The sequence below is a fragment of the Artibeus jamaicensis genome, unplaced genomic scaffold (genome assembly GCF_021234435.1).
Source record: "Artibeus jamaicensis isolate MK-2021 breed Jamaican fruit bat unplaced genomic scaffold, CSHL_Jam_final contig_464, whole genome shotgun sequence".
Classification (NCBI taxonomy): Eukaryota; Metazoa; Chordata; class Mammalia; order Chiroptera; family Phyllostomidae; genus Artibeus; species Artibeus jamaicensis.
This window is the reverse complement of record NW_026521842.1, coordinates 10,789,806-10,811,333: the sequence shown is the minus strand read 5'-3', so window position 1 is coordinate 10,811,333 and position 21,528 is coordinate 10,789,806. Positions and strand designations below refer to the sequence as shown.

General features: G+C 47.3%; 1 protein-coding gene across 6 annotated transcripts in view; it reads left to right on the top strand.

The window, feature by feature from the left end:
- The window catches only part of WWOX (WW domain containing oxidoreductase), an 894,507-nt gene that overhangs the window by 2,504 nt on the left and 870,475 nt on the right, over positions 1 to 21,528 (top strand). For all 6 annotated transcript variants that reach the window (XM_037144727.2, XM_037144726.2, XM_053666609.1 and 3 more), the window contains exons 2-4: positions 4,053 to 4,117; positions 4,968 to 5,025; positions 6,680 to 6,858. In XM_037144727.2, the coding sequence (XP_037000622.2) occupies positions 6,789 to 6,858 (70 nt within the window). In that variant the 5' untranslated portion in view covers positions 4,053 to 4,117; positions 4,968 to 5,025; positions 6,680 to 6,788. The remainder of the gene's footprint in view (positions 1 to 4,052; positions 4,118 to 4,967; positions 5,026 to 6,679; positions 6,859 to 21,528) is intronic.

Below are 21,528 nucleotides of genomic sequence, written 5' to 3'. Positions count from 1 at the left end.
CACAGAGGCTTCCTGGCCTCCGCTCAGGTTTGCCTGAGGCCTGGTGGTGGGTCTGCAGGCTCCGGAACATGTGCTCACTCTGCCTTTCCCCCTGTGCCTTTTCCTATGTTGGGTGGCCTGTCCCTCTGCTTCCTTCCTACATGTCATCCAGAGTCTGGACTTGGGGCTTTTCTTTCACGAAGTAACATCTGCACATGCCAGCCAGTTCCTCTGAGAGCTTTCAGGGAGTCCATGGCCAGGGGACTCGATGACACATACATGCTCTTTGAAAAGCCAGCCGCTAGCTTCCACCATTGGTTTAGGTCTTGAACTGGCCTGTCTGTCCCCTATGTTTATACTGACTGAGGTGACAGGGCTTGGCTGGCTCCCAGCTGAGGGGTTTCTCTCTCTAGTCCTCTGTTCTTTGGCTCTCGGGGCTGAAGGATACTCCTGGCCAATCCTAATCCTGGATTCCCATTAGTCCCCTTGATCTCTCCTGACCTGCAAGCATTCTGGCCCTTCTTTTCACCCCCAACTCTGGATGATGTGTGACTCGTCTTTCTCTTGGGGTTTGGGAACCTTCACAAATAGACTGTCAGAACACAGCCCTTCAAGTAGTTCCTGTTTCCAGATTGTCTTCCTCCCATTGCAACAGGGCTGTGCCCAAGGACAGGGGCCGTGGCCCTGGGAGAGCCTGGGCTCCGGTGGAGCCTCCTTCAGCCTCCCCCTCTTCTTTCGTGTGAGCTCCGTGGGCTCCTGTGCTCCCCGCCTGCCCCACGGTGCACCCAGGGGCCTCAAGGCACATACGTCATATGTCCCAGGACACCAGTCTGGGCTTCCAGGGAGAGGACGCTTCTCTGCCACTGAGGGTAGACCTGTCACCAGGGAGAGCTGATGGGCCTTTCTCCCCTGCTGCTGCCTTAACCAGGAGAGGGGGACGGAGGATGAGATCTTGAGGGCTGTTGCTGCAGTCACCGGGGCCTCCCCAGACGGGCCACCCAGTTGCCCTTTTCTTCTGAAGCCCTCCTGGCAGCCAGAGGGCCAGCTGGCCCGGCCCTGTGGGGAGATGGCCCCTCGTCCCAGGGCCGGCTCTCCTCACAGGCGGCTCTGGGTCTCCCAGGTAAAGAAACTACGCTGACCAAAGGAAAAAAACCCCAACAACTTAGAAAAGCATCCTTGAAAATGAAATGCATGTAATATGGTGTGAATTTAATTTTGATCCCTTTGGCCTAAATTAAGATCACTGTTAATTATCTTTTTAAATGACAAAAAGCTTACTAAAAGAAAAAAGAGTAAAAGAGGGTTTCTACTTAAGGGACAATAAGATGACACTTTGGGGACGTGTCGTAATTTTCTGTTCATTAAAAAGTCACTTTAGGTCACAGTTCAAAAGAACACCTTTTTTTTTTTTTTTTTAAAGATTTTATTTATTTATCTTTAGAGAGAAAGGGAAGGAGAGAAGGAGAGAAATATCAATGTGTGGTTGCTTCTCATGAGTCCCCTGCTGGGAACTGGCCTGCAACCCAGGCATGTGCCCTGACTGGGAATCGAACCTTGATCGTGTGGTTTGCAGGCCCGCCCTCAATCCACTGAGCTATGCCAGCCAGGGCAAAAGAACACCTTTTAATTAATTTTTATATACAAGTATTAATTTAAAATAATATTTTTATGTGAAAGGCATGGTTCTTAGTTCTTCACACATTAACTCATTCAGTTCTCTTTAACCCCGAAAAGTGGGTGCTATTATCCTCATTTTTATTGATGGAGAAACTGAGGCACGGGGAGGTTAACTAGCTGTCAAGGGCTTGTGGGTGGTGAGTGGAGAACCAGAAAACATGGGCATCAGGCTCCGGAATCCACACACCCAGATTACACTCTCTTCCCCTCAGTTGGGGCCAGGGTCCTCCCGCAGGGTCACCGTGCACTGCAGGGGACGGCTGGCAGTGTCTGGAGACACCTTCCGTTGCCCAACTACAGGGGGCGTGGTGGCGAGGGAAGCCCCCAGTGATCCCACAATGCAGGGGACGGCCCCACTGCGAAGACCCACGAGGCCAGAGTGTGAGCGAAGGAGACCCTGGCTTAGGCGTTTCCTGTCAAAGGGAAGGATGTGGCCCGACAGTGTTTTTTTAATATTTTATTTTTATAAGTATTTTTCAAGATGGGAAACAGTGTTCTGAGCGAGTGTTTCAGCTTCCTGGGAAAGCATGTGTTCATCGCACGGGCGTACATTGCGCCCCGCTGTCGGCCAGGTGCAGGCTGGTGTCTGAGCGTGCAGCGGGGCACAGGCCTGGGGTGACCTTCACTCAGCACACACCTGCTGTAGAGTGTCTGCGTTGCACTTTGGGGGTCACTTGCAGGATTCTTGGGGGCGGGTGTTTTGGAGCTGGACTCTGCGCTCATTTGACATGTGCCTGTGGGATGACAGTCACTTTCAACATCAGGCAAAGGAGAATGTGACCACAGCTGTGCATTTGCCTGAAGACGCGTGAGGCCTGGCAAAGCCAAGAGCAGGAGGGCTTCATGTTGCTGCGTGTTGGTTTATCTGACCCCCGTCTCCTCAGTCCGCAGGCGCAGGAGTTGCGACAGTGAGGGCAGGTTCGCCTTCTCAGAGAGTCAGGGCTTCCTTTGTGCAAGTGGGTTTTGGTGGTAGTCACGTGCAAGTGGGAGGTGGTCCTTGCTACTGATACCCTTCACTTGTGCGACAGTTTAACCAGTCAGCAGTCGCTGCCACAGGCACGGGGTCCCCTGGCTGCGGTGTGTGGCCAGGAGACAGGCCGACTGAGTGCAGGCAGCACAGGGCCTCCGTCTCCTGCCTTCTGCGCCGTGTCCATGCCGCCCCTGCACTGGTCACGGGGCATTTACAGCTGGGCCGGGAGCCAGCAGCTCCTGGCAAAGACCTTGCTTTCGACTGGTAAAATTTCATAGCAAGTTTATGCTCTCCACATTTATTCTCTTCAAAATAATTGATAGGGAAGAAATATTCAAATTTTATCATCTACATGTCAGTGATTCAATATTTTCTACTTTGGTTGGGTACGTAAACTTTTAGGAAGTCCTCCCTCCCCTTTGAACAACTCTTGAAACATCTGGCTGTTTCCCTGATTAAGTAATTTTATGTTTTCCTTGATCCTTTCTCACCTGTTGACAGATGTCTCATCTATTATTGGCTTATGGTTTTAATTATAACTTTGTGTGCTCTTCTGAGATGAAATGCTACATTTGACACACAAATCAGATGAGTTTATATATTTGATTTGTTCACAATAACAGCTAACACTTTTGAGGGCTTCTTAGCCAGGTATGCCAGGTACTGTGTTCAAACCTTTGTATACAATGTCCTCATAATGTTTCCCTGAGATCAGTACTAGGATTGTTTCCATTCTACGGATGAGGACGTTGAGGCCCTGAGTTGAGTAACTTGACCAAAGGCACACAGCTAGGTGACCCGTGAGCCTGCCTTCCCGCATTCTTAATTACCTCTCTGGAGCATTTAGGAGTCTGTAGTTAAAAACACACTTAGAAATTATATCTGTGGAAAGAATAAACATTTAAGAAGATTATAGTGATACCTAAGTGATGTGTAAATATCAGCATTATGAATTAGACTGAAGTTTGTCTGTCTATCCTGGAATGAAACTAGAAGAAATATAAAACAAAACAGTGCTCTAGGTTGTTTTTAAAAGATTTTTATTTATTAACTTTTAGAGGGGGCGAAGGAGGGAGAGAGACATTGAGGTGTGACAGAAACATGGACTGGTTGCCTCGTGCACGCGCCCAACAGGTGCCTAAAGTCGACCCACAGCAGAGGTCGCGGTCCTTCCACTCCAGCCTGCTCCCCCCGCCTTGGCCAGAGTGAAGGCTTTTAAGAGATTTTCACAGATTGCTTCTCCTTCCAATCAAGGGCATTTGACCCGATGCAAACAGTTACCGTCTGAGTTCTACTACTTTCTGAATGTCTGGCTTTTTACTACTCTTGAGACATAGTATTATTTGGGAGAGAAAAAATGTAATGGATTCATGTTTAGAAGTGTAACTTTTACTCATTGTTGTTTTGTGAATTTTTTTTTAAATAGTCACACTGAGGAGAAGACTCAATGGGAACATCCGAAAACTGGGAAAAGAAAACGAATAGCAGGAGGTTTGTATTTTGTGGTCGTAAAGCCAAACACCTTCCATGTAAAACATTAATTAGATGAGAGCAACGCACCAGCAGAGGCGACAGTCCACCGTGTGGTTCTGGGGGCCTCTAACGGCACCGTCGGGGAGCTGGGCTCTCCCTCCCGGGTGGCTCGTGGGGTTTGGCAGAGGGCGTGAGGCCTGGAGGTGGGGTGGTGAGGATGGCTTCCTACAGGTCTCAGTAGAAGAGTTATACAGATACAGAGGCCTCCGACTCACGGTTTGTTAGATTGTCCTGCAGCTGCCCTGTGAACTCGTTGTGGTTCCTGCCGTAGAATTAACCAGGTCAGTGTTTGGTTCCGTCAGGATCACCACGACTCACGGGTGCTTTTGAAGAAGTGAGTCACGTGTGGAGTAGGAGTGTGTGCCGGTCTAGTTCGAGGGACAGTATGTACCTGTGGAAGAAACGAAGCTGCTCCATAGTATCGTGTAAGAGGCATTGTGAGTCCGCACACGAATGGTGTTGGTGGAGACACATTCTGTGAGTTCATTCAAGGGAGAAAGAACACTGATTGCAGCCACCAGTAAGGTTTTCCTCAAAAGCAGGAGCTGCAGCTGAGTGGAGAGTTTCAGAATGATGGAGAATGAAACAGAGTTTTATTTCTGAGCGAGAGACAGAACTGTGGCGTCCGGCTAGGACAATGGGCCTTTTGCAGCTGCCGCTGGGCCGCCAGACCTAAGCGGCCGAGCACTGGCTGCGGGTCTGCTGGGCAGGCTCTCTGACCTGTGTGTGTGTGTGTGTGTGGGGGGTCCCCCTTCAGTTCACCCCACCGCTGCCTGCTGCAGACCTGTGGGTCCTTCCTGTCTTTCAGATCTGCCCTACGGCTGGGAACAGGAAACTGATGAGAACGGACAAGTGTATTTTGTCGAGTAAGTGTGCACATGGAAACTGCGCTCAGCCATTTTGCTTTTTAGTATTTTTGTATTAAAAGCCTGATATACACTGACTGTTCAAAACTATGACATGGTACGTAACTGTAATCTTAATGGGAATAACTACTTTTAAGAATTTTTGCACTTATTTATCAGTCTGTTTTATATACACACACTTTCTTTAAAAAAACGCAGATGGGAATATACTGTCTGAACTGTTCAGTAGCCTATTTTTCCCATAAAAATGCCTTTGTGAGCATTTTCTCATATCCTTATATATTTTTGAAGAAGACCTTTAATAGCTATAGAGTATTGTTTTGTAGAGGAAGTGGGTGTTGATGTGAAATTTCTATTATCGGGCAGCTGTGATCATAAGCAATGTTTTGAGCGTCCTTGTCTGTAAAACTCTTTGTAGAGTAAATTCTGGTAACGGTGGTAACCACCGGTCTAGCACACCGCGTGATGCAGACGTGAGTCTAGTCGCCTCATACCTGTCGTATCTGCTCATCCAGCCCGCACCGGGCCCCAGGGGAGGCAGGCGGCGACGTCACCTGGCCAACCTGGGTGGTCTTCTGGCCTCCCTGAGCCTGTGGGCGTGGTTTGCCGGCAGATGCCGAACCACAGCTCTGCTGGGGAACAGCCCTGATTTGTTCCCACGGTGTAAATGCTTCCACCGCAGCCTACTTCAGCCCCCGAGGTGAAGTCCCCCTGGGGCCAGGAAGAAATGTGCACCCGGGCTCTCGCAGCGGGGTGAGCCGCTCCCACACAGCTCCGCTCTGCCGTCTGCACGTGGCCTTGGAGCAAAACCGCTTATCTGGCAGCTACGGCTATAATTAAAATGGAAGCTGGGTTATTCTCGGGCCTTAGTATTTATAGGATGATGAGTATAGATTTAAAACTATATATAATTTTACACACACATACACATTACAAATAGTGAAATCTCATCTCTTTCTTTCTGGAAGTTCTTAATAGTTTTTAAGATATTTCGAGGTCTTTGTCTCAAATCCCAAGACTTTAAAATATAGTTAGTACTGTTACATAAGGGTAGCCAATTAATTCATGTGTCTCAGTATATTTTAACATTGTTTCTGCAAGATTCAGACCAACTCTAAATCAACGTTACAGTGTTATTAGGAGGTATTAGCAGTCTTCTAAAGAAAATCTGTAGACATTCAGTAGTTGTCGGTTTTGTATTTACTGTTAACACCATTTCGAGTTTTCTACATTCCTTCCAGTCTCTGTAGGGCCCTGCTCAGGGCCAGGAGATTCAGTGGAAACCCGCTGCAAAGAGTGGCTGACAGATTGTACAGCCACACTTAACACGAATTTAAACAAACAAACAAACAAACAAACAAACTTCCGTCCCCGCGGAGATCTGAGGGTACAGGCAGTGTTCACTGTGTGGTACAGCGCGGTTCCAGGCAGTTCCCAAGGAACGGAGTAGAGGACGGTCATTCCAGCAGAAAGAGAGCCCTTCCTGAGGCCAGAAATTGGTCTAATTGGACTTCCGGTCTTTCTGGGCTTAAGTCTGAGCCTTTTTAGTACATGAAAAGCGGGGTTTGCCTAGCCTAAACTGTAACATTATCTCACATCTGTGACTGCCTCTGGTCACTGCCGTGGGTTCACTGCTTTCTCCTTTTCTTTGCAGCCACATAAATAAGAGAACCACCTATCTGGACCCGAGACTGGCGTTTACCGTGGATGACAACCCCACGAAGCCGACCAACAGGCAGAGATACGACGGCAGCACCACGGCCATGGAGATCCTGCAGGGCCGGGACTTCACGGGCAAAGTGGTCGTGGTGACCGGAGCTAATTCAGGAATAGGTAGGCCGTTCGCTTACAGTTACTGTCATTATTACTACTGATGAAATCTGGTGCAGTGATTCTCTAACTGAAAAATGTATTTATAGCCCTTTCAGCTATCATTTAGTTAAAACCCTGCTCTCCTAAAATCGCAGTGTTGTCATGAAAGGCTGTGTAGAGCTGACCTTGAATTCTCTGAGAGCCGAACACTCGGCACAAGGCCGTGGCTATTCTGGTCTTTGAGGGTTGGAGACAGCAGTCTTCCATCTCAGAGGCTCCGACCTGGTCTGTGTCCTGCAGGGACGCACTCCAGTCACTTAGGTTGAGGCCGAAATCGATTGGTAAGGGAATGTTGGGAGCAGCAAGCTGTCGTGGTTTTGGAACAGAGGGCACTGCAGGTTTCAGTTGGTCACCGAGGATATTGTCTTCCTTTGGGTGTGGGATCTTATTTCTTGTCATGTTGGAAAATTAGTCCTTGCCTTAACCTCTGAATGAACCCCCTTAGTGGCCAGGGTCCCAGCACGGCCACCGTCCAGAGGCAGGGGGCTCCCGGGGTGTTTTCCCTTAGAGTCAGGGGCTCTGAAGAAGGGGTGTCAGAGCGGGCGCTTGTGCGGCGGCTCCCGCGGGCACGCGCGTCAGTGTCTGCACGTGTGAGAGCCAGCTGCTTCCAGTGAGGCTGTGCCTCTTAATTTACAGAGACGAGCAATGGGGCTGCGTTCAGCCGTCTTCTGGCCTGTCCCCTCTGCCCTGTGACCACTCCCAGCACCCTCCGTACCCCTCCCAGGTCGCCCGTCCCACAGTCTTTCCGTCCTGTCTTCGTTTTCGGTGACCCCTCGAACCTCCTTGTTCCCTGGCATCATCAGCTCAAGCCCCGGGGTGAGCGTATGCACTGGAGGGTTAGTTGTGCAGGGTGCGCGGCCGGACAAGCTGCAGTCCCGGGGCAGAACTCTGACTGCGCTTGTCTGTGAAGAAGGCAAAGAGGCAAAAACGGAGTTGTGTGTTGTTGTTTGTTGTTTTTAATTGAGAGAGGTTTATTTCAAATCAAGTCTGAGACCTCAGCTTGGGCTCAGACTGTGTTCAGCCCACTTTTCTGAACTGGTTTTGGGGTGAATTTTATGTAGCCACCATTGATAATCAACACTGATGACACCGTAGTAAAAGTAATGGCCAGATCCTCAGTCATCCGAGGAAAAATACGTTGTGTTCATGGCATCGACTGCTGTTACGTGAGGGTATTGGCCAATCAATGCAGTGTGGAATAATTAAAAAGTAAGGACTTAAGGACCTAACTAAAATATCTTTTTATTTAACACTTGGTTAACCAGAAAATTGACCAAAACATTTCATTCCCTGAGTCTTTGGGCTAGAATGTTTCTCCTTCCCCGAGACGTGTGGCCACCGCTGATTTTCTGGGTAGGTGTTTGGCCTCTGCTCCGTCTGGCATCAGATGACAGACCTCGGGATGTGGCTGTCGCCCCCTCAGGGGTCCGCAGCATCAGGCTTAGGACATTGTGATCCTGGACTGACAGAGTCGGCTCAGACAGGGCTGCGCTGAGCTGGGTATTCAGTCATGATGGAGGAGGAGGAGGAGGAGGAGATTCTGAAGCATTGAGGATAAATGTGCTGCTGATGAGAATGCACCTCAAACCTCTTTGAAGAAAGCCCTGAGTTCTGTGCCTCTTCACGGTCCCCTGTCCCCTTGAAGACTTCCCTTTCCGGATGTCCATAATCCGTTTTGTGGACACTGCAAGTAGGTATCTGTGGTCCAGACAGATATGGTGGCAAATTGTAACGCTCAGGATGACAGATGTCGGGGAAGGTCTTAGGGAGGCCAGTGCTTTCTGTTCAGACAGCCCCACTATTCTCCCAGCTCAGACCCCCCTAGAAGCTGCCTGTGGCATCCCCTCGCCCCCTTACCCCTCTCCACCCTTGACAAGTGTAAATCCAGGTGAGTGCTGACGATTTTTATTCTCAACTTTTGAAGCAATATCGTGCTGAGCATCCCAGGCAATCAAATTGGGACAGATGACTCTCACTCTGTGGCAGTGGTGGCGGCAGGCTCCCAGGGAAGGGGCGGGACCGCACGTGGCCCTGCTGGGAAGGAGCTCGCGTCTGTGTGCTGTGCGGCGCAGGCAGGGTCCCGCCCACGGAGGGGCTGCGAGGCAAAGCTCTTCCTTCTTCTGCGCTGTGGAACGCGCCGATTTATAAATTGCTACCACCGCTTTATTTCTGCCCGTTTCAAATCAAATAGCTGAATGCAGAGCGAATTGGGCGTCTTCATTTTCAAGACTTGTGGGCGTTCAGGAGTCGTTTTCCATCAGAGTCTCGGGTGGTGGCGCTCGAGCTCCTTCTGCGGCTCAGGGCCGCCCGTTTCCAGTCGGAGCCGTCGGGCCTCGAACGTCTGCTCTGCGAGGCACGCGGGCTGCGGGCTGCGCCAGAACGCACCAGTGTGTTTTCACAGCGGCGACTCTGTGACTGAGAACGTAGGTGACCCGGTGTTCTTCACGAAGGATGATTTATAAGTCTGGTGTTTCCAGTGACTTTTAAAACATCCCCACAAGGCTCTGCTTTGTCAGAATTGCTGTCATTGAGGCATTCTCTCTCTCTCTCTCTCTCTCTCTCTCTCTCTCTCTCGGAAGGGGATGAGCAGGGGGCGAGAGGGTCCCCTCTCCTTGAGGGACTTTGGCTTGTGTTGGGACAAGCCACCTCTGAAGTGGCCTTGAAGCAGATTTTGTCTTGTCTCCTCCCCCTGGGGCTGCAAGTGATGCAGATTAATATTTGGAATTTTTGGTATTTGGTTTTATTGAGGCAATTGGAGGGGCTTCTAGGTAATTCATCTCAAAATGACCAGGGCGATGCTGGAAGACAGAAGAATGGAGGGACCATCAGCATAAAGCACTATGAGTTTATGGAATCTTTGCTTTTGCACTTGGAGTTTGCAGCCGGGTGTGACCCTTTGACTGGGTTTCGCTGTCTGAATCGGGGGCGGGCACTCTGTGGCTCAGGAGCTAACCCGGGCTCGCTGCCTGGTTTTGGAAGTAAAGTTTCATCGGGACACAACCATGCCCACTCCCTTCCAGTTTTGTCTGCGGCTGTTTTCCTGTTACTCGTGGAGATTAGTGATCATGGCAGAGACCATATGCCGGCAAGGCCTGAAATATTCACTGTCTGGCTCTTCACAGAAGTTCGCCAGGCCCTGCATTAGATGGTCTGATTCCTTTTAAAGTAAGATCACCCAACATTCTCTAAATTCAACACGGTCTAGGTAAACTTTAGAGAGATTGGATGTCCCCAGGCCACAGGAAGGGTGTGTCCGCATATCATATATAATTGTTCGGGACACCCCCCGACATCCTGCCCCCTTGCCTCGACTCTGTTCCCCCCTGTTTGGGGAGCTGCTAGCATTGGGATGTTGCCTCCTCGAAAACTAACACTCTTCTCTCCTTGACCTTTGTTTAACCAGCATTCTGAACCCGAAGACCTTTGTAGATTGAGAGCGGTAGCTTGTGGACCTCTCTGTGTGGAGATCAGCATCTCAGTATCCAGGGGGAAGCCATCTCTGCACCTAACGCTTCTGCTAGACCGAGAGGCCTGGAAGCCCACAGTGCCGACGCCACCCCTGGTAGAGGCGGGGGAGGAAGCCACTGCTGCCGGTGCTCACCGCAGCACGGTGCAGCAAGGGGCAGGCGTTTCACGGCTCTGGAGTGAGGGGCTGGGTGACTCCAACGTGGTACAAGTGAATGGAAATGGCTTCAACGTGGTGATCATTGAATACAAACCCGATTGCAGAGTCTCAGGAGAGAGGATTCTCTAGGCTAGGAAAGTTTTCATCATGGAAGATCTCATAGCTTCTTTTCTAGACGCAGCCTGTCAAGCTAGTTTGGCTCTGCAAATAAATAGTTCAGTATAAAATGCCGCCTTCTTGGATCTGAGGGCTGACATGTGCTCATCAAAAGCAAGGTCCTTTTAATGAGGGGTTAATTGGATGCCTAAATGTCAGACAGTGCCTGTCCTGTTCACTGTTTCTCCTTAGCAGAGACACACAGAGGGCTTCAGTGAGCAGACAGAGTTATTGTCATTGTATTTAAAGCATGAAATCCAGGTTTTGTCAGACATCCATTTTAAAACTATTAATTATGAGCCAATTAGATATTTTCAGTCCAGTGTTCACTAGTACTGATGATAAAACTCTCTCCTTAGCTGCCAATCTTAAATCAGTAGTGTAAAAAATCTGATTTTTATATCCCTAGCAGAGTTTAGTTAGGATGAAAAGTTTCTTTCACTTTCTGAACCTTCATAATAGGCTGCATCAAATGCCATGACTTTAAATCTAAAATAGCTTGGGCTGATTTTGGTTTTTGAGCCAGAGGATCCATGAACAAAAACAGAACATTTCCCACCCCTGAGCAAATATAAGCCGGGCACTTTGGTGTACATACCAGTAAAATGTATTTTAGGACTGACTCTTCCATTTTCTATATATGTTATATAATCACCTACCTAAGTTTTATTGCATGGAATCTAATATGTGTGCATGTGTGCAGATGTTTATACACACCTACACACATATATGTAATATGTTTATATACATAGATATGTTTATACACACACTCTTAATTATCAAAACTTACATGTTTTGAGAGGTAAAATGTCCATATGCAAGCTGGCAAAGTCAGCCCTAGGTTTGCTTGGTGGAGGTGCCAGGCCTCCGTGTGGGAACACCGAAATGGCATCTTGCACAGTACAGTGTTGCAGTTGGTGGTTTTGGCTCAGAGAACCCCTTTGTTAAAGCTCAGGGTCTTCTCCCTGAACCGTGTGCTGCACTTACAGCGTGAAGTGTGGTTGCCGTCATCTTCTGTCCTGCAAACCATCACCATGATGAAGTCATGCCTGGTGTCGATCCTACCAGCTCCACCGTCCTACCGGAAAGTTACTTTTCTTCCTGTGTTCTTAAGGTTTTTAAATGTACACTTCACAGTTATGAACTGGACCAGTTTCCTCACCCCTTCAGTTCTGTTCCTTTTTTTACACCGAGGGCTGCTGGATTTTTGCCTTCCAGCCTAAGTCAGGCCATTGACTTTGTTTCCAATCCTACCAGAGGCCCCGCAACTCTGAGGCTGCGAGCTAGCTTGGCTCACAGTCGTTTGGTGGTGAGGCTGTGGTCTGACGGTACCGGTGCCGTTGTGTGTGGGGCCCTCGGGTGCCTGGGCACAGTTTCCTTTCCAAGTATCAGCAAGAAGGACTTCCACTAGAGGGACTTGGCAATTATCTACTTGTTAAGAACCTGGTGCTCGTTAAATAGAGGAAAAATTTCTGAAATAATCTAACATTTTTGTAGTTTAAACTCCCATTTTAAATTGACATTTGTAACCGCTTATATGCTAAAATATATCTGTTTATTACAAGTAAAATTATTTTGATGTTATTTTATTCTGAGTTACCGTTGAGATTTTTGACAATCTTGGAAAAAGTCCTTGAATGATGATGGTACATGAAAATTGAGAATTAGTGTCTCATGAGCAAAGCAACCATTTTATGTTTAATATTCTTAGACATTGAATATGCATGGAAATAACATGGTCAGAGTATTTGAGAAGCTATATACATTTCTGAAGGAAGAGACCAATTGAAATATTTTAACAAGCCTCATCTTATAAACTGTCAGTCATGCATACAAACTTCACTACAAATATTAATAAATAATACATAGAATAATGTATAAATAACATACCTGACTGATCTTAACTGAAGTTTTGTGTCTCGTGAGGTCAGTCGAATTTCATACATGCCTGTGAGTTTAGATTTTAATTTACTTCTCTTAGTGCCAGTGTAACAGATGAGGGTGATACAAGTTCCCATTCACTGACAAAGTGGTTCAAAGTCACAATTTAAAGAGAGTATTTAAAAATATGACTTCCACCCTGATTGAGATTACAAGTGTTCTATAAGGTTTGAAATTTGAAAATTATTTTACTTAATATCCAGCTTAAAATTTTTAAACGTTTGCTTTTATGTAACATAGTGGTATACTTGTAGTAATTGTTCGGAAAGGGAGGTTCCATTTTCCTGTATGGTAATTGGAAAGAGCCGTCTTACTGTCTTTATATCTTTTCCCCACTAGAGGGCTCTGTTGCCCTTTGGTACAGCTACACAAAAGCAGTCCATTTCGGTAGTTTTCCTCCTCTCCAGGCGGTCTTGCTTTCATTTTTGTTAAATAATGCCTTTTACTTTTCTAACATATCTTTTAAGTCTTGTACTTCTTGGTGAAAGAATTCAAACTGAAGACTGTTGCTAGTGTCATGTTTGTTTCTTTTTCTCCTCCTCCCCCTGATTTTTTTTTTTTTTTTTTTGCATAAAATGCCAAGGATGAAGAGATCTATTTAATAAAAAGGTCTATTGTATTCAGGGAGCAGCCTGTTCTGCCAAATTATACAAGGGCATGGTGTTTTCATGACATTATTGGTTTCAGTGTGCTGGCCTATCAATAACGTGACTTTCTTTTCTAAGTGGAGATTGTAATATTTAAATATTAATGCCTCTGTTTAAGGTTCATTTAGAATGCCTTGGTGATCTTATACTTTTTCTAAGAATATAGAGTTTCCCTGCCCTGCCATCCTGGCCTTATCCAGTATTCTATAATTTATTGTAATTAGATTGTTTATTAATGATATGTTCTTAGATGAGAAGAAAACGTGTCCTTTAGGGCTTAGTGTATTTTTCTTAGAATAAGAGAGGCCATATTAAATCAAATACTTAATATGAAGCAAACAGTCAGGGCTCTACACATACAATATCTTAAGAAGGGTAATTTTTATTTTGGCTCCATCACAAAAGTTTGAGGCAACACATTAATTGAATGCTTCAGTTCTCAAACAGACATTTGGCCCAGAAAGGAAAACATTTTTGGCTTTATAAAACTGCTTATTTTCAGATTTTAAAGGGGAACAAAATGAATACACTGTACCATATTACATGTGTTTCCATTATGCTTTTTCTCAGCAGCTTCCTTTTTCCTTTTGCAAATGAAAGGGCCTGAGAGCACCGGCCATGTACTCGTGGTGCTGCAGCCCCGTGGGGTCCGGCGGAAGCAGCCCCGCCGAGCGCGGCTGGTGGGGTGCATGAGCGTCTTGCACGGGTGGGCAGCACTTCGAACATGTCACCTAGAATGGCATACGGTGTGCTTGAGTGTCACATTGTTATATTACAGAATTACATGCTTATGACTTTGTAATAAAACAGGGGCGTTATCTGTGCCGGACCCTGTATCTCACCAGAGTAAGATATTTTGGTCATTCATATACAGATATGCTTGTTGTTATTAAATAAAAGTTGTTAAAGCTAGATGGCTATTCCGGGAATTATTACAGAGCTTACAATAAAAGATACGCTGGCAGTTGAAAGCCGCTTACTCAGTGTGACGCGGCCCTCGTCCTCTCTCGCACTTTCTGAAGCACTAACACAAACTCTTCGATATGCGAGTCCTGAACCTTTTCCAGAATAACATTTGAGGGTCAATAGGAGGGAATTCTTGTAAAGATCTCTTAAAATTAAGGCTCTGGTAGATTGATCAAAAGCAAATTCCAAAAGCCAGAGCTTCTTGCCTAAACTTATTATCTTCCTTTGGCTTAATAACACTCCATTTCACGAAGTGCCAGTCTTGATCTACGCAGGCCTAACTAAATGAGGTAAATAGGAGGTGTCCTCCTTGCAATGAGTCGTGTGACATGGTTCGGATCTAATTGTTTCAAATCTGAGGGGTGTTTGCTTACCAGGCTGTGCTGCGTGGTTTTCTGGGTCCTTCTCGTTAGAAGAAGCCGTGTTCAGGTCATGCTGTCTCTGAAAGCAAACCGATGTTTCCCCCCAGACTCAGAGAGGACATCTCGCATTGTGTGCAGGGCAGGCAGTGGGTGTGAGGGGGAGAAAAGGAGAGAGTGTGAATGAGCACACAGGCAGTACCGTTCATGTGTGAGGGATGGGATGGGGGGAGGACACTCACTCCACCGTTTTGTTATTTCCCCCTAGGTCAGGGGAAGGAGTGGGACTAGCCAGGTGGATGGAGTTAGGCCTTACATATTAAAAAATTATCTTATGTAAAGAGGAACAAAATCAGAACCAAAATAGTTTCTTGTGTAGTTGTATGGAAACAAGTTAAAATTAATAAAATACTTTTACTATCAATCCTACCTCTAAAATGTGCTTAATTCTGGAATAATTTATATTTATTGATCACCGTAAGATTGTCTTATATGAAGAGCTCTTTAGGATATAGAAAGGTTCTGTATGTGTTGTGTTTAATTCTCAGCACCGTGCTGGCAGCTGTCTTGACACAGTGTCAGAATGAAAGCACAGAGAGGCTAAGTAACTTGTCTGAGATCACACAGTTCTGAGTGGCGGGTGCCTGTGGAACTAGAGCAGAGAACTTCTGACGCCGTGTCTGGGGCCTTCTCCATTCTCCTTGCTGCCTTGTTCTGAGGGGTGGTGCACGGCCCTGACCAGGCTCTTCCCAAGCAGGACCTGCAGTCTGTCTGTAGTCAACAAACACCAATGCAAGCCGGCTCTGTGCCAGGCTGTGCACTGGGTGTGGCGTCTGTGTGGAGGGCGCAGGCAGATGAGTTAGTACACTGACACCTTCTCTCCACAGTTCCCCTTCGGTGTTACTGTAAAGTCAGCGATGCAGGAAGAACTGCAGAACAGGAGCTGGCATTTGTCGAGTTCAAGTTTGTGTTTATGCCAGGTGTGAGGCTGTATTAGCTTTACGTGCCTTCTCATTAATTTAAAATTATTCGTTATTGTTATAAGACATGATTTCCTTGTGGGAACTTTAAAAATGCCGATAAGTAAAAATAAAAAATAAATGCTAATAAGAAACACTCACAAGCCAGAAATACTTAAAATTCAGCATATATGATTTTAAGCATTTTTCCCTTCCTCTCCTTTGTGATTTTTCTACTTCACTGTGGTTCAGGAGCATCTCTGCCTGCCGTTGAATATCCCACAACATCTTACGTGGTTGCGGAGTGTTTTATTAGATGGTACCAACCGGTCTTTCATTGTGGCGCATTTGGGTGGATTTCAGATTTCTGTGAACTGGAGAGGAGAGGTGATCAGTTTGTAATTAAATGTTTTTGCCTCTGACTGTTCTGTGCTTTCACTTTCTGGAAGTGGGGTTGCTGAATCAGGGCACTTGCCTTAACCTTGACCCCTGGACTGGTTCTGTCCAACCCCCGGGGGCTCCTGCCACTCGAATGCCCTGCATCCTCGACAGCCTTGGCAATGAAGGTTTTTAGGAAAATATCACTTTAATTTCTACGTCCTTAATTGTTAGTAAGATTGATCAGCTCTTCATATGTTCCTCCATTTGTATTTACTCTTTTATGAATTGCCTTTTCATCTTCTATGCATAACTATTGGCTATGTATTGATTGCTAATTGATTGCTTGATTCATGTAGTATAATTTAATTTTCAAAATCTTCCTTTCTCTTAGAAGTTAATTTATCTCAAAGTGTCTAATACTTTAAGTACATTTTCAGTTTTGTGCTCAAGAGGAAATCCACGAGGAAAGTGTTCCCACCTTCCCTGTCTGCCTCACTAAAACCTTTGAAGCAAATGTCTCGTCTGTCACCCCAGGCACACTGCTGCTTAACACCCACATGTAAGGCAGGAGCACCCCGGAAAACGTGGAGTTGGTCAGCTTACAAGGGTGGTTGAGTCCCAAGATAACACGATGGGCGCCCTTCGGCCCTTTGGGTTCTGCAGAGTCCCCCACATCTCCTGTTCGTGACAGTAACAGTCCTTCAGAGCCCTGCTTCCCACTCACTCATCCGATGAGCCCAGCTCCTGCGTGGTGAAACTGTACCACTGCCGAAAATAGCTCTGCTGACAGCCAGGGGAAGCTCGATAGGTAGCGAGTGTCTGTCTGGAGAGGCAGCCGGGTGCAGGAGAAGGAATACTGACTCCAGAAGCGGGTGTGACCTAATTTTGAAACCTGGCCCAACCGCGTCCCATGCGAGTGACTTGGGGCAAGTTGATTTCCTGCTCTGAACTCCTGTTTCACGTCTATGAAACCTGGGTGATGTTTCTACTTTGCAAAGATGGGAACCCCAGAGGGCCCAGGGAATCGTCTGCCCAGCTTTGCAGGCACTTAATAAATTGTAGTCATGTAGGGATGGAGTCCAGGCTATCCAGTTACTGAAATTAGTTTCATATTTTTCTAGCTTCCTGCTTCTTGGATCCTCAAAAGGCCGCCATAGTATCTGGGAGTTTGTCCTAAAATGACCTTTCTAAATAACTGTTCTAGGCACTGATTGGCCTTTAGTGTGAAAGGAAACATTTTAGACAGTTTTTTTGTTGGAAGCTAGATGTAACTTCATGCAGGAAAAAAGAAGAATCAATGGAAAGAAAAAAAGAACAGGTTAATTTTATTGTAGTCAAGAAAGACAAAAGATGTGTTAAACTTGGGTGAAACAGGAAGGAGAACTGCGGCATCTGAAACGAGTGCATCCCAGTCACATCTTTGTTACGCGGGTTTGGCATCAGAGCGCATGTTCCCTAGAGTTTGTGATGATTTATAGGACTGCCTGGCATGTTGAGTATCAGCGTCCAACTCTGCTGTCCCATTTCCTTGATCACATCAAAGAATGCCATTGTTTGAATAGAATTTTAGCAGCACTTAAAGTGGTAGGATGAGCTTTGCTGGAGACTACTGGGGTTTTCAGGCCGAAGACTGGCCTATGAGACACAGTGTCATTAATCCATGTGACCTAAGGCAAGTCCTTACCATAAGGCTCAAAACAGCCAAGTGACTCGTAAAATCTAGAGAATAATAATTTGTCACCATTTTGTGAGGATACTAAACCACAAGGTGCAAATGCAGCCCGGGAGAGAGAGAGCGTGCTAACGGCCTGCAGCTGGGGGAGGGTAACCCAGCAGTTGTCAGAAGGATCCCACAGGAGGAAGAGGATGGAGAGGAAGAGAGCCATTAATTCCTTAGTGGATGGAGTGAAGTAGGATCTCTAGACTTTTTTGTTAGGATGTGCTGGGAGGGCTTAGAAGGCACCTTCTGTAGGGTGTAGAAAGGTGGCCAGACGTCAAGGACCTGCTTGTGCTTGAGGCTGTGATCTGGTGGTGACAGCTGCACAGGTGTAGTGGGTGCTGTCCACCCGAGCGGACAGGCCGTGACTGCAGCCAGATACTCAGGAGCAGACACCTCCGGGGGCAGAAACGGCCCCGGGGGTCGTTGTGTTGAGGTTTTGTAGGTGGACCTGTCGGTCCTTGGGTGATCCATTTCTCCCCAGGGTCCGTAGGTTGGCACTGGGCAGGCCCTTACTTCTGCTTTCAAGGCTGAGCCCCTCCAGGTGTGAATGGGAAGAGTGGGCACAGTGCTCGTTTGCTTAGATGACACCAGAGTTGCAGCAACGTCTTGATTCTGGAAACTCTTTTTCCAGGGGATCACACGAAAGAATGAAAGTAATGGATCTCTCTCAAACACAGAGACTCTGCTGCGTCAGCCGCCCAAGCTTGCCGCATCTTTCACTGTGAGGGCTGCTGCCTGGCCTCGGCGTCCCCGCGTGGCTGTGTCGTGCACCAGGGCGGCTCTGGCTTCTGAACTCAGCAGCCGGGCCGGAGGGGCTTCTGTCAGCTGAGCGGTCGTCACTGCATTCCAGGCTGGCATTACAGAAAAAAATAACCGTCACAACTTGATCTGTTAGCAAAGGAAGTTTCCATTCTAAGCTCATGTACAGTTGCCAGATCGAGTGTTTGACAAGGTAGAGAGCGCGGTGACAGACCGCGTGGGGAAACATCTCAGTCAGGGCGCAGAGGCGGGTTTTTGGCAATGGTTACCAGCCTTTCAGCCTGAAAGGCTGGCTTGAGAGCTGTCGGTCTCCGGCACGAGGGCCCCTTTCCTACCAGATGTTGCCTTGTGCCCTGTGTTTCTCCTGGTGTTGCTGCCTGTTGGCTGGACCGGGGAGGGACTTCCCAGAGGGAACCAGCTGTGTTTGTGTGTCGTTATCCTGGAGCTGTCAGACACTCCTGAGCGCACACTCGCACACCTAGCTTTTGTGTGTTTCTTACACGTTACCATTATGAAGATGACACAGATTTATTTCATACAGGTCACAAGTCCAAAACCAGTCCCACAGGCCTGGGGCCGGTGTGTCAGCGGGGCTGCTTCCTTCTGGAGGCCCCAGGGGAGAATCTGATTCCTTGCCTTTTTCGAAGCGTCCAGTGCCCAGCCGTGTTCCCCGGGTTATGTCCTTCCCTCACCTTCCAGGTGCGCCAGGCCACCTCCTGCTTTCACCATCATGCCACCTTCTCTTTTGTGGTCACATCCCCTGTTCAGGTCCCTGTGTGCATACAGGGAGGGCCTACCTGGATAAGCTAAGGTAATCGCCCCATCTCAAGACCTGCACCTTAATCATGTCTGCAAAGTCCTTTTCGCCATATGAGGTAACCCTCACAGGTTCCAGGGATAGGATGTGGGCCTCATTTGGGGACCAGTCTTCAACCTAACACAGAAAGTGATGGATTACCTCCGAGAACTCTTTCAACGTTAGCATCAAGGGCTTCCATCCACACTCTGCTGGTTCCTCCATCCCTCCCTAACCGGTTCTTTGGGCTGGGTGATTCTGTCTAGAGAAAGTCTGGTCTCGTTTCTGCGTTTGGGAGCAGCCCCGGATGCCTCCTTTCCTGCAGGTGGAGTTTGTCAGAAGTGGGTAGTATGTACGCAGCCAGCCGGAACGTTCGCTGGCTGGCTGCTGAGTGCCTTGGTGTCAGGTGAGACTTCTTCGGGGTCATGCGCACTTACGCATCTTTTGAGTAACCGTGAAGGAAGGCAGAACGGCAGCTGGTGAGCGAAGGTCGCCATTGCTTGAAGAGCAATGCGTGGATTCTTTAACTTAGATCAATCACAGTTCCATTGCTTGCCTTGTGGTAATAGTCATGCAGCTGTATTATGATTCCCTTAAAGTTTATGCCGTGCCTTTTGATGTTCATGCTTATAGTCTAAGCAGCTATGAGCTGTTCAGATAGTGTGTGATAAGAATTAGTGGTTAGTTTGAGTGGTGTGCTTCCTCCCCCCCACCGCCCCTTGTGGACAGATTTCTTTTATGGTTCTGGCCGGCATCTCTCCACGCTTTGCCCTGGGCTCCACCTCAGCCCTGGAGCTCTCACCGTCCGCTCCTTGTGCTGTTGACGGTGAGCTGAGCCCGCTGATGCTGGCTGTCGGTCCGACGATGTGTACCAGCGGGATTTTATAATTGCTGTCATTCTTCGCTCCACTCCATTTCCCAGCCCCCTGAAATGGGGCGGCAGCTGCAAAGCACGGTACTTGAACATGAGGTAGAGAATTGTAGCTTAAACTTCAGATTTTTACATTCTGTTGACTCGAGCTGCCGGGAAAGTGCTCACAGTTTTGGATAATATTTGGATCTACAAAATCCAAGTAAACTTTTTTTATTACCTATTATGTAACATTTAAAAGCTACATTTCAGAATGTTTAGATTTTCGGATGTGGCACACGCAGTCTGTAAGGGGTGGCTTCTAGAGTTCCTACTTTAGTTATTACAAAGCTCAGTCCCGTTTGCATTGAAGAATTTAACTTTTCAAAGGGTACTTAAAAAAAACAACAACTCGTATCATGTGTTTGGTTTAAACTGTCCACAGAGAAATACCTGAAACTGAAATAATTTTGAAATAACCCCTGGAGGACAAATGCCGGCGGCTTTACATGTGTGCAGACTGAGCTGCCGACTCCTGCAGTCTGCTCGTCACAGGAGGCCAGTCCCGGAGACGCGAGCTTTCTTTCCTCTTGTGTGGCGGGGTGTGGCGGGGTGTGCCAGTGAGGCCGAGCTGAGCAGGGGTGGCCGCGTGTGAGGACGAGCGATTCCCAGTGCACGGTCAGTGGAGTGCTGCTCTCCTCCTCCCAGACCTCATGGGTCTTGCACAGGTAGCGGGGAGCCAGCTGTGTTTTCTTAACCATTCCTTGACTGTCCTCATCAAGAGTGGCTCTACTCTGTACAGCTGTGTGTTTGTGTGTGTTCATGTCAGTGAGGAGAACGCACCCTTGTGATGTACAAGCAACAGCAGACACTGTTAGTGTTGACTTCACTGTTTGCACAGACATCAGTCTTGGATTTCAGAGCCCACACACTAGCAGGATGGCTTTGTTTTACAGCCCGTGTTAGGAAACTAACAGCTGTTAATGACAGCACTTCTGGGTAGCCATCAGAAGTCCTTTAGAAATTCAGCTGCGTTGTAAATGCTGGGCGTTGCACTAACCAATAATACGGACGCAGCAAAGACCACTTCCTGTGTACGCTTGAGTTTTAATGCCTGCCAAATGAGACTGATGCTCCAGGTCTTTGGGGAACCATTAAGCCCTCTCTCCTTGGTTTCCTGTAACCTTTTTTTTTTTCATCATGACAGTCTGCATGAGAGTATTTTTCGTTACTTCTGTTCTTCAAAGCACATCTCTGGCTCACATCTTCACTCTCTGTTTAGTTTCATATTTTAACTTTAATCTTTCTGTACATCAGTATCTGTCATTATGGTATTTAAGCTCGTGGAAGAATTTGGCAGTTGCTAAGTTTTTGACAAAATAAAGCACTCCACTGTTGTAATGTTCTGCTTATGCTGAGTTGAAAATTCACATCATTTGGCTAAGGTTCTGATGATTTAGGTGCTGTTTGTA